Here is a 13,076-nt window from a genome sequence, read left to right as displayed (position 1 = left end):
TTTGCTCTCCATCATAATTCCACATTGAACCCAATGCCTCACACAGAATAAGTCTTCAAAACATGTATGTTGCATGTATGAATGAATATTGTCAGCTGTGTTAGGAGAGGTGAGTTACATGAGCACTAAAGATTTCTTGAAAGTAAATCACATTTGTTTTCAAAAGTCCAGAATCAGACATGGCTTATCAGAATATTTCACAATACAAATAGAAATAAGACATGCTATTACAAAAAGCAAAAATTCTGTTAATGAAATTTGTAAATATTTACTGTTGAGATGTCACTGTGTGAAAAAGACTTCACCAGTGTCACTAAGATTATGCAATGTTTACAGAGACCATGTCAAAGTCCAGACCTCCCTCTTTATAACCACACAGCACATTAACGAACAAAGTATGTCATTTACAATTCATTCAAGATAGGATTTAATCATATGAATCAAAGCAAGCTCGACTGGCATGAAAAAAATATTAAGCAGTATTCCTTGGAATGAGAAATCAATTTTAAACAATCACACTGCAAATTAACTTCAGTATTTGTTGTTTTTTGGAAGATGAGAAAATGATTAACATATTTGCGTAGCCTTGTAAGCTGTATATGTTGTCTTTGGATAAATGAATTAATGATTTTTTTTAATCAGAAATATATTTCAATTCAGTCCAACAGAAAGATACATGGTGCAACAGCCTCCTCTACAGATTGGTTTTGTACGAGTGGTTTTACCCTTGTATTTTAATTCTGAACTTTCTCAATGCCTCCCTTTTGGGCTTCTGTCATGCCCAAGGCTGAATGTTGAAGCAAAAAATGGTTCCAAAACCATTTTAAGTCTTGTGTAGTCAATCTAGTTTTCCACTTTTCTCTAATAATTTTGTATTCTAACTAAAGCTGCACATAATGCCTGTGGATTCTAATGTACTTCTGTGCAAACACAAGCAGTTGATTTAATTAAAGCTATTTAACAAGGGATAATCTGTAGTGGCCATTTTCACTACATTCACAAGTACTCACACATTCCTGCAACACACTGAATGAAAACTAATTTTTTGGTGAAGTGAGAAATCTGAACCTGGAAGGCTAGAAACAAAATACTTCTCAAAACGTTCACCATCAGAGGTGCCCCTTTTGCATATGGGCTCTCACTTTAAATGTTATTGAATGGCTACAATCAAAAGTATTAACAAAAATAATCTTTGCACTTTGATAGGGAGATTTTATTAAACAAAGTTAGTTCCAATGCATTAAAAACAGAAAGAGATTCTTATTAGAGCTGTTTTTTGTAAACACAGTAAGCTTGGGGAAAAAAGATTCCATATAATTTCTTACTACTTCTAAAAGAGATTATTTTATAATCCCTTGTAAGTGATCTTAAAGATCAAGAAGATACAATCTTGTACTAAAATCAGGAGTCTTTAATATATATGATTATTTAAACCCATTTGAACATTTCCAGTAACAAAACAAACTCACTTCTTCAAGCTGTTTATCATTTCAGATATTATTTAATCATGGTGACAGCAAAGTTCTCACATTGAACCAAAATCTATTGGCAGCCATTTTTCCTAGCTCTACCTTAAGAACAACACAAAACAACTCTATTGACAGCCTAATGTTACAGGGCACAGCTCTACCTTAAATTCTTCCCCTCTATGTCCTAATCACCAATCCCACAGAATGCCATTAATAATTAACGAAAATTTTCTGCCTTATTTTGACCTTTTGAAACAGACAATATTCAACTTTGTAAACTAGTCAATAAATTCCAGAAAGTGTACTAGATGTGAAGGTTCTCAGATATAACAGAGGTTTGCTGCAAGTGGTTTTTTGTACTCCATTGACTATTCGCTTTATCAATCCTACTGTGTTTGTTCTAGTTTCCAAGATAATGTGAGATTTGAACCTGTGGGGTTTTTTCTGTGATTTTGATGGTATTTGAGTTGGTCCCTTACTACCAAGTATTGCTTAAGAATGTCTTTGTTCCTCGATTCTGACTCTTCTCACCTCAGTAACATACTTTGCGTTTTCCACCTAAAAGATACAGAGAGCAACAGCATCCTCTACAGGCAATTCTCACCATTCAATCTAACAAATCCTAAACAGATTTTTTTTCTTAAAAGAAGAAGAAACACCTCTTTAGCCTATATCCAACCACCACCACCCTATCCTGCCCTCCAAACCATAAAACAAAAATTCCTGTCCTGGCTTCTGCACTGTCACTCTTCCACAGAATTGTAACTGTTAGGGAGGTGATGACCTCCCTAACAGTTGGGGGTAAAAAGGCATGACAGCAACTGACATCACCTGAGATGGATTTTCAAATATTTCATGCCAGGAAGATAAGTTACTAAAAGTTAAAACCACTTATCTCAGAACAAAAACAGAGCCATTTATATACTTCTTACATTTTTTTTTTCCCAAAGGATATAAAGTATGAGAAATTTTCCAAGACTTATTTGCATAAAATACGTATCAGGGAAGAAAAACATTGACTACCTTCCATGTGTCCACCCTGTTATGTGTGGAATAGGTGTGTTGAACAAGTGGGTTTCATGAACAATAGAAAACTCATCTCCTCCTGTGCAAACTAGCTCTTCCTAGTCACGTGAATGGACTAAAGGGTAGATACTGTGATTTTTTTTGCTCATTCTCAAATAAAAAGTCCGCTGGTCCTTCTGAAGCTCGAAATAACTACCTCATCATAGATGTGGGACTATCTGCTTGTCTTAATCAACAATTTGTAAATTTGCTTAAAGTTGAAACTACGCCCCCAGATCAGGCCTGTTTCAGTCCAGTTGCCTATAGTGGGAAATGGAGACATACACACTTTCCTCTCTTTTTCTCTGCTTCCTCTCCTCTTCTCCTTCCTCATACTCTAGGCTGCTTTTGGCTCCTCAAACACAGGGAAGGAAGAAACTAGCAGGAGAAGTAAGTAGCAGGAAAACCCGATTCAGTGGGCAGCTTTGTGAACTAGTGTTTTGTCCTCTGGCTATGGGAGATGTTCCATGTTGACATTTTCTGTTTGTGGCTTCTTTGGAGATCCCTTTCCCATTATCCCTGGGGATCTCTCACATCCAGCTGGCACCTTAAAACTTTCCTTTGGCCCTCTGATTTTCAAATTGTCTGCCTCTGTAATGGAGGTGTCCCACTGTTGGCAGCCCTGCTGTGCTTTAGATAGCCCTTTTTTGAGGGGAGGAGGAGAGACTGGGGGAAAGAGAGAGGGAAAGGAGAGAGGGGGGAGAGAGAATGAGAGGGGAGAAGGGGAGTGGGAACATTTAAGACAGCTCCAGGCCAGCTTGCTCTCCTGCTTTATCTATATTAGGTCCATAAGCCACAGCACGAATTCCCACTGATAACCTTCTCTTGTGTTTCCTCAAGCCACTGAATCAGTCCACTCACTCTTTAGATTTCTCCAGTCTGAATCAGACACCTTCCATTGTACCCCAAACTCTAAGGGAAAACTACCAAGATCTGAGTGTTTTCCTTGAAGTCCCTCTCACTATGTTTGAAGTGAGGGGAAGCACTCCCCACCATTCCTCCAAATCCACCATACTGCCAACTTTCTCCAAAAACTATTTTGCCTAATTTTCATCTTTTCCCTCAGCTGAATTCCTAGCTTTTACTTATAGAGTCTGGAGGTGGGTAATGGAGCAAGCGTGACACAACACTCACTCTCACACACCTCCTTTAAGGTCCCACATAATGAGACTAACTCTTCACTCCCCATTTTTTGTTTGTTCTTGTTTGTTTCAAGGCCTTAGTTAAAACTGAGATAAAGAAGGGAGGGATAAAATGTCCCATTTTAGCATTATAATAAGATGGAACCCAGGAAAATAATTTCCAGGTTCTGACTCTTGACTGATCTACTTTCAGTGCTAGTTCACTCTTTTTTCCTATTGTCCATTAAAATTTGTAGCATGCTGTAAAATTCTGATCCATTTTGATAAAACAGCCAAAATGGAATCGTATGTAGCTATTGAGAAAATGCTACTTTCACTACAGAAAAGTCATGTGAAGGATTCCTTTATGCATATGTATTTAATGTAACATTCATTAAAAGGGAATAAATACAAAATTTTCTATTTTTTGGTTCCCAGGACGAGATTATGAGAAGGATAAAGTCTGTAAGGAACTCACCAGTCTGGGAAAAGATGACTTCACATCTTTGTAAGTATGAGGTATTCACTCACTCTCTTGGTTACTTGACCTTGAATGAAAATGTGTGTGAGGTAACTTTAGTTCAGCATAAAGAGCTGAACTGATCTCTGCTAAGATTAAGAGGATAGAGCCCAGGCAAATGGAGGACATCCAAATATTCCAGTTGAACTGTTGTTACTAAGGTCTAAGAATTTGTTACCAGTATGTTTAGGAATGAGTTGAAAGAGAATAAGTAAGCATAGTTTTCTAAGGTAAATTAAAATGCAAATAGTACATGCTAGGACTGGCAAACAAAGGCAACAAGGTACAGAACAGGTTCATCTGGGGAGGCTTCAGAGAGGAAAGAACATGAGGCTAGTTCAGTGGAACCCTCAAGTCCAACTTCTGCTTTACAAGGTAAATTTACTTAGGACAAAAAATGATTTTAAAGGCAGCCTTATATTCTTTTCAGGAGTCGAGAAAATGTGTGCAGTGATCCTTGAAAAAACTGAACGCATCTTATATTTTCACCTGTGCACATGTGAAAAAAACTTTAATTCTAATTAATATATTGACTTTATATTTCCCCTCAGATCAATGGTCCTATACAGCAGAAAATTTCCGAGTGGCACATTTGAACAGATCAGTCATCTTGTGAAGGAAGTTGTCTCCTTGACAGAAGCCTGCTGTGCTGACGGGGCTGACCCTGACTGCTATGATGACAGGGTAGGTTTACTTGGCCTGGCCATGTGGTGGCCCATAGAAGGAAGTCAAGACAGCCCTTTATGCCATGTCTTGGAGAAATCGTAGTCAGCAACTCCATCTACTCCAATTTTGGGGGAATTATGAAGCCTGTTATCACTAGAGCCCATATTTATTCCAGCATAACAAATCAATTTTGCTCATTAGTCCTACAAGGTTCAAATGAAATAAACAAAGCCATGTATAGACTCATAAACCTCTTGAAATAATTCTAATGTATTTTGTGTATCTTAAAAGCCTATGCATACCTTTATCATGCCAAGCCTGGTACTGACTGCCCCAGAACAACATAGTGTTAGCTTCAAATTAATTTGAGGCACAAAGGTTTTCCTATATATGTACTACTAGGTTCTGTGTTTTCTCCCCTGAAGTATATATTCAGAAATCAAAATGCTGCAATGACAGGGTTCAAAACATAGACTGAAATATAGCTGAAAAAAGCAAAAACACAGGTGTTTCAAGCAACTTACTAATGTAGTCAGCGCCTGATGAAAATGACACTTAGATGCATCTTGATAAAAACCTCTGTAGTCAAATGACTCCCTGCAGAAACAGTGTACCAAAGATCTGATCAGAATATATTCTATACAATGATTATTCTTACTCATTAATTGCTTTATCTGATCCTTACCTACTTTCTAATAATTTTATAATCATTTTCTCCCATTACCAATTTCATAAACAACTGTCATTTCAAACCTGACCTTCTGAACCACCTTAAAATAAACAGGCATCAAACTACCAACTGTGATGAAAATAACAGAACACATTTTTATTTTATTTCATGTATTTACTAACCAATCCATTTATCAGGAATAAGCTGTAGGATTGTAGGGACAGATCATAAGAGAACACAGTTGGGACTCACTTTTTTTTGCACATCACCTTCCTCCTTCTCCTGCTAGTTCAAAGCATTTTTCTAATGTGTTGATACTTTTTCTTTTTAAACGTCATTTTTATTTGAAAGGAGGTAATAAAGGTAAAACAGGAAAGTTGCCAGGGAAAGAAATGGAAAGGAAAAGGACATTCACTGAAAAGAGAGATAATAGTAAAAAAAGAGTTTCTAAGAATTCCTAAGTTCTGAGAATCTGAGGAAGGTAGATGTGGGAGACGAGAAGATGTTTACTTTTAGTTTATATAACTAATTCATTATGTTGTTTTTCTTCATTGCTAGAAAAGACCTTTAGAAGTTTGTCCTTAAAAAGGTAACAACTAACATGTAAAATAAGTCTAAAGATGTGAAACTACTTTTTCCCGTGTAAATCCCAAAACAATGTTTTCCATGATGACTATTTCTAGTTTATACTTTTATTCTAAATTCTTTCTAAAAGAACATTTTGTTGCTACTGTTATGTTGGTGGTACACTTACCATGGGCTTAGTCTGCTCACGTGTATCAGTGTATTAGTGTTGAGGCAGTAGATTAAGTTCCACCAGTGGTATTCAACCCAGGGTAAACATTAGAATAAGTTTTGGGGCTTGGGGGAAAAACAGATTGTCAGGCTTCATCTTCAACCTATTGAATCAGATTTTCTGCACTGTGCAGCCCACACATTTCTATTTTTATCCACACTATGAGAGATTCTGATGCAAAAGCAGACTCAAGAACCACTCAGTAAAAGAATGCAAACCAATGTAAAAGACTAAAGCAGACAAGAGTTAAAAGTCAGCTCCTGTAATAAAGGGAAAGGGGGAAGGCAGAGGTAGATCCTCAGTCTCTATGAGGTATTTGCAGCAGAAAGCAGGTAGGGGATCAGATCCAAGCTTTTTGAAATGACCTTCTTTATCCTCAGAGACATTAACATCCCCATGGAGAGGTCCTGGGCTAGAGGATAATGCTTGTAACGGCTACAATCAAACACAGTCCACTTATTAATGAAGGTTCTATTTTCATCCTACTCTGAGGAAAGTCATTTATTAATATAAGACCTTGTACTTTCTTATAACTATGATTATATAACTTGCCATGTTGACTAATCATCTCATGAACCTTGGTATAGACAGTTGTTACTAATGAGAATTTTAAAATTTAAGACTAAAGATGTTACACTGAATGGAGAACTACAAACCTGGAAATTGTATACATATTGAGTTTCTTGTTTTTCTTCTCTCATTCTAGACCTCAGCATTGTCTGCTAGGTCCTGTGAAAGTGACTCTCCATTCCCCGAGCACCCAGGAACCTCTGAGTGCTGTACCAAAGAGGGCCTCGAAAAGAAACTCTGTATGGCTGCCCTGAAGCACCAGCCACAAGAATTTCCAACCTACATAGAGCCAAGTAATGATGAAATCTGTGAGGCATTCAGGAAAGATCCCAAGGGATTTGCTGACGAGTAAGCTGCTTTCATGAGAAGTAGAACTTTAGGGCCTGAAATATCAGAAATATATCTAATCTAACCACCTATTCTATACAGACATCTCTTCTATAGCAATCTTGATAACTTTCAATAAAAATAACTTGGCTTTCACTCAAGACAGCCCATCTCTGTCATTCCTGATTATTGTAAATGGCTTTCTGAGACAGAGATGAAATCAACTTTCCCAAACTCCCACCCAACTTTCCCTATCTATTTACTAAAGCAGAATTACTTGGATTCCCTGTCCTCATGACATATTTTCAAATATTTGGCAGCTCCCCTTAAGTTAGGGATCTTTCCATACTCCATCTGACAGAATTTTATTGCTGTGTACATTTTTAATACTTAATTTCCAGGAAAGCATAAGAAATAAAGTTTTTTTTCCTTATTCCTACAGTATATCCCCAGAAATAGTTGTGAAGTTGACACATGTACTATATAAGTAAACATATTACTTTGACTTTCTCATTGTGTAACATTCATCAGAAGCCACATTATTCATTGCTTCTTTATATTAGTCTTAGAAATCATAAAAATGGGGGGGATTCAATGATAATGAATATATATATATATATATATATATATATATATATATATACACACATACACATACACATACACAAATATATATATTTGTGTTTGTGTGTGTGTGTGTATATATATATATGTTATTCAATGTTATTCAAACTGGCTTTAAAAGTATGAAATCAAGGTCACAATTTTACAAAAATTTGTTGGTTTGCCCATTCCTGCAAATATTCAGAGAGGATTTTGCCCAATATTTCAGAGCCTCTTTTAGGCCCATAGGGGCTTATGCTCCTACAAAATTAAATGATTTCAATAAATAAACCTACACATAGCAATTGTCTAGAACAGTAAACTAAGGTAGATAATGAAAGGTAAATCCATTAATTACATTATTTTAACTAGATCAATCAATATTAATAAACAGCTACCATGGGCATGCACCTGAGACACTAAGCTAATAAAGGTAAAAGTGGCCTTCCTCTCAAGCACTTCACATGGAAATTTAGGAAAGAACCTATTTTTATTTAACGAAAATATTGATTAAAAGTGACTGGTATTATAACCTTTTCTGTAAATCGATAGTGCTTTTTACATACCAAAACTAGAAACTAACTTAACATGCATCCTTTCTCCATCAAAATGCTTATGAAAAATATTTTGTTTCCTAGAAATGTTTGACAAATTCTACTATTTTTCTTCTCCACAGATTTATGTATGAATATTCCATTAATTATGGCCAAGCTCCTCTGTCGCTTTTAGTCAGTTACACCAAGAGTTACCTGTCTATGGTAGGGTCCTGTTGTACTTCACAAAACCCAACCATATGCTTTTTGAAAGAGGTATGTATCATTTATTACATAGTTACATTATTTTTTTTCTTTTATTAATGCTATTCCTATTTTAAAATGGTAGAAGTTCAGATTCTGGAATCAGTAGGTTTCTAACATGCCTCTTTTGCATTTTGTTAATTGGAAAAACATACCGCCACCTCTGGAAAAGAAATATCAATAAATTTCTTTGGTCAGGATTCAGTTTTGTAGTCATCAAAAAAAGTCATGATATTTTACATCCCTGTGACTACTTTCCTCAATAGTAATTGACATTCAATATTATATTAGTTTCAGATGTACAGACTAGTGGTTAGACATTTATATAATTTATGAGGTGATTCCCTCGATAAGTCCAACACCTACTAGCAGAGGGAATAAATACAGTCAGTAATATTGTAATAACTGTGTACAGTGTCATATGGGTGATAGGCTTATTGGGGTGATCACTTTGTGAGATATATAAATGTGTAACCACTGCGTAGTTTTGTACACATGAAACTAATATAATATTGTTGTCAATGTTCATTGAAAAATAATTTTTTTAATTAAAATAAAATATTTAAAAAGTCATGATATTAATACGGTCATTTTGCGATTCCTGCACACTGCTTTCAATGGACCTTAACCATCTAATGAGTTTCTTTAACTTATTTCCTAGAGACTCCAGATTAAACATTTATCACTTCTCACCACTATGTCAAATAGAATCTGTTCACAATATGTGGCTTATGGAAAGGAGAAATCAAGGCTCAGGTAAAGATTAAGTACCATTAGTATGGTCAGCTGTTTGATTCTGTGCTATCTATTCATAATATTAGGATTCTCTAAGAAAATGTTTGTAATAGAAGATATTAATTATAGTCTTATGCTTCAATGATTTCCAAATATATGGCCCAGTTCGTCTTTGTTTTCTCTACACAGAATATGAATGAGGGATGTTATGTTGCAAAACATGAGTTTGTTTTTAAATCAACCTTTTCCATATACTCATGCAGAAAACTGGTAGACCACTAGAAATAATTTCTTCAACATTCATATTACCATATGAGTATATCGCAAATACAAGAGCAAATTGTTTTTTGTTTATCACCTATTATTTGCTTTGCCCATTTTTTTTTTTTTTTGAGATGAGACTTTCTGGATTCTCATTTGTTATGTGAAGCTTTGTACTATATAATATATATCTCTCTTAAGTTTTGTGAATTTATACTAATTGCTTAGCTACTCTATTTGTAACCTTCTCTTTGATTTTTGTATGGCTACTCTTAATGCCATATTTTAATTCTGACAGTTTCTATGTTAATACTTCCCTCAATTCTCTTCAGACATCTAGATTGCCAGCTTTATCTTTTCACTATTTATAGTCCTTTAACTCCTTCTCCTCTACAAACTTTTTTCCTTTGATGGGAATAAAGAATCTTTTTCATGTTGGCACCAGATCCTAAGCTTCCCTAATGGGAATAGAAACTACTTTCATCAGTCCTTTAAAAATAATCTTCCATCTGAGTAGTTCTAAGACAAAGTGGCATTTTCACTAGACCTTCACTTTAGTTTTACTTTTGCATTAAGAAAGTGTAGTTGTCAAGTAAAGCATAGGAATTTATAATGTAAAACCACTACATATACATATATATATCTAGATATATGTATATCTAAATAGATAGATAGATAGATAGATAGATAGATAGATAGATAGATAGATTATACTTGCAATAGTGTCCAGAAATTTACCCCAAGGAAATATAGCACTGAGTGTGAAGAAAGATTTAGCTACAAATATTGCTGCTCTTTTCTTTAAATACGAAAAAATTAGAGATTTCCTAAGTGTCCCTAGAATACAGCATACTTAAATCAATTATGGTTTATCATATGAAAGAATGCCATAGTTTGTTATAATTATATTGTAAAGGAATATTTAATGAAAACTATAAAACATTGACAAAAGAAATTGAAGATACAAAATAAAGAGGAAAACATTCCATGCTCATGGGTTGGAAGAATTAGTATTTTTGAAGGTCTATACTACCCAAAGCGATCTACAGATTCAATGCAATTCCTATCAATATTCCAACGGCATGTTTTTGCAGAAATAGAAAAAAAGCATCCTAAATTCATATGGAATATCAAGGGACTCCATATTGCCAAAACAATCTTGAAAAAGAAGATCAAATTTAGAGGCCTCATACTTTCTAATTTCAAAACATACTACAAAGTAACAATAATAAAGATTCTGTGATACTGTCATAAAAAGATATACAGACCAAGGGAACAGAACAGAGAACTCAGAAATAAACTCTTATGTATTTGGTCAAATGATTTTTGACAAGGATGATTAGAATACACAAAGGAAAAAGGACAGTCTCTTCAACAAATGGTGCTCCAAAAATTGATATCAACTTGTAAAAGAATAAAGTTGAATCCTTACTTTATATATTACAATTAACTTAAAATATATTATGTAAATAGATTAAAGACCTAAACATTAGACCTAAAACTATAAAACTTCCAGCAGAAAACATAAGGGAAAAGTTTCCGGGCATTGGATTTGGCAATGATTTCTTGGAATTAACACCAAAGCATAGGCAACCAAAGCAAAAATACTCAGCCATAAGAAAAGATGAAATACTGCCATTTGCATCATGCTAAGTGAAATAAATCAGACAGAAAAAGTTGAAAACCATATGATTTTACTCATGTGGCATATAAAACTGAAAACAACAAGACAAACAAACAAACAAAAACTCAAACACAGACAGCAGTTTAGTCGTTACCAGAGGGTAAGGGGAAAGGGAGGTGGTAGAAAAGGGTAAAGGGGGTCAAATATACCGTGATGGAAGGAGAACTGACACTGGGTGGTGAACACACAATGAGATATACAGATGATGTAATATAGAATTGTACACTTGCAACCTATATGATTTATTAACCAATGTTATCCCCATAAATTGAATTAAAAAATAAATTCCTGGTAAAGGATTTAAAAAAGAATATTATGCAGCCTTAAAGAAGAAGAAAATCCTATCACATACCAGAACATGAATAAACCTTGAGGACCTTATGCGAAGCAAAATACAATCATAAAAGGACAAATACTGTATGATTCCAGTCATATGGGGTATCTAAAGTAGTAAAAATCATTAAAACAGAAAATAAAAATGTGGTTGCAATGTGGGTGGGGTTGCAAATCAGTGTTTAATGGGTATAGGGTTTCAGTTTTATAGGACAAAAAAGTTCTATTGATGTGTTACAACAACATGAATTTACTTAACATTATTGAACTGTACACATAAAAATAGTTATGATGATAAAACATAATGTTATGTTTTTAACCACAATAAAGAATATTTAATAATATAGAAGTGAGTCCTGATATGGTAAGTGAAAGGTAAACATGTCAATAGTTTATTAGAGCACAATCCCTTATAAAATACTTAATATATTGTAAACCTTATAAAATACTAAGGGTTTCACACCAAAACATCAACATCTATTAACTCAGTGGTTTAGGGTTGTACACCTCCATTGCTTCTTTTATTTTATTTATACTGTAGTTTCTAAATGAACTTATAAAAACATGTATGATGACTGTGACAAGCCCCCAAAACAACATTGGCCTTATGATTAGAGAGACATTAGTGCTTTCTTTAGTACCATTTTAGATCTAACATTTTAAAAGTATGCTTCAACTATGTAGATCTGGCCAGGAGAGAAGCTGTATATGAATACTGAAAATTTGAAAAGATTCATTGGGGATGATTAAATTCCGAGTAGCAGATTCAGCACATAGGATCCATCACATAGCAGATGTGCTCTGTGTAGCTGCTGGAAACTAGGATATCATTGCTCCAGACTGTGTGCTCATAATGAAACCAAGAAAACTAAGAATCTGGGTAAGCTAACAAATTCTTTTTTAACTGTTTAGCCATCTCATAAAATTATCCCAAAAAGCACCTAGTGCTAATCTGGAGGATGTTTTGCCACTAGCTGAAGATGTTACTGCAATCCTCTCCAAGTGCTGTGAGTCGCCCTCTGAGGACTGCATGGCCAAGGAGGTAAGAGAATTCATCACCATCACCATCATCAAGGGCCATGCACTGGGTGGCAGGCACTCTCCTAAGCTGCTTTTTAAATGCATCATCTCAATGATCCTCACATGTATCCTATGAACTATAACTATCTTGGGAACTCCACTTTACAGATGAAGAAACAGATTAGCAAGGGTCAATCATTTGTAAGTCACACAACTAGTAAGTGGCAAAGCTCACGCACACGGACAAGATTATCTGATTCCCAAGGACTCCGTCCACCTGCAGAGCCCAGTACAGTATCCAGTAGCTGTGTAAGGTTATTTCAGTTAATTATAATTAAACTGAAATAAAATTTAAACTTCGGTTCTTCAGTCACACTAGCCATATTACATATGCTCCATTGTATTAGTACAGATACACATAATTTTCATCATCAGCTAG

General features: G+C 34.9%; 1 protein-coding gene across 1 annotated transcript in view; it reads left to right on the top strand.

The window, feature by feature from the left end:
- Positions 1-13,076, top strand: part of GC (GC vitamin D binding protein) — a 36,292-nt gene that overhangs the window by 9,176 nt on the left and 14,040 nt on the right. Inside the window, exons 2-7 of the mRNA XM_033106458.1 lie at positions 4,094-4,163; positions 4,727-4,859; positions 7,014-7,225; positions 8,484-8,616; positions 9,266-9,360; positions 12,530-12,659. Coding sequence (XP_032962349.1) covers positions 4,094-4,163; positions 4,727-4,859; positions 7,014-7,225; positions 8,484-8,616; positions 9,266-9,360; positions 12,530-12,659 — 773 coding nt within the window. The remainder of the gene's footprint in view (positions 1-4,093; positions 4,164-4,726; positions 4,860-7,013; positions 7,226-8,483; positions 8,617-9,265; positions 9,361-12,529; positions 12,660-13,076) is intronic.

This window comes from Rhinolophus ferrumequinum, chromosome 5, assembly GCF_004115265.2.
Source record: "Rhinolophus ferrumequinum isolate MPI-CBG mRhiFer1 chromosome 5, mRhiFer1_v1.p, whole genome shotgun sequence".
Taxonomy (NCBI): domain Eukaryota; kingdom Metazoa; phylum Chordata; class Mammalia; order Chiroptera; family Rhinolophidae; genus Rhinolophus; species Rhinolophus ferrumequinum.
This window is presented reverse-complemented; position numbering and strand designations above follow the sequence as displayed.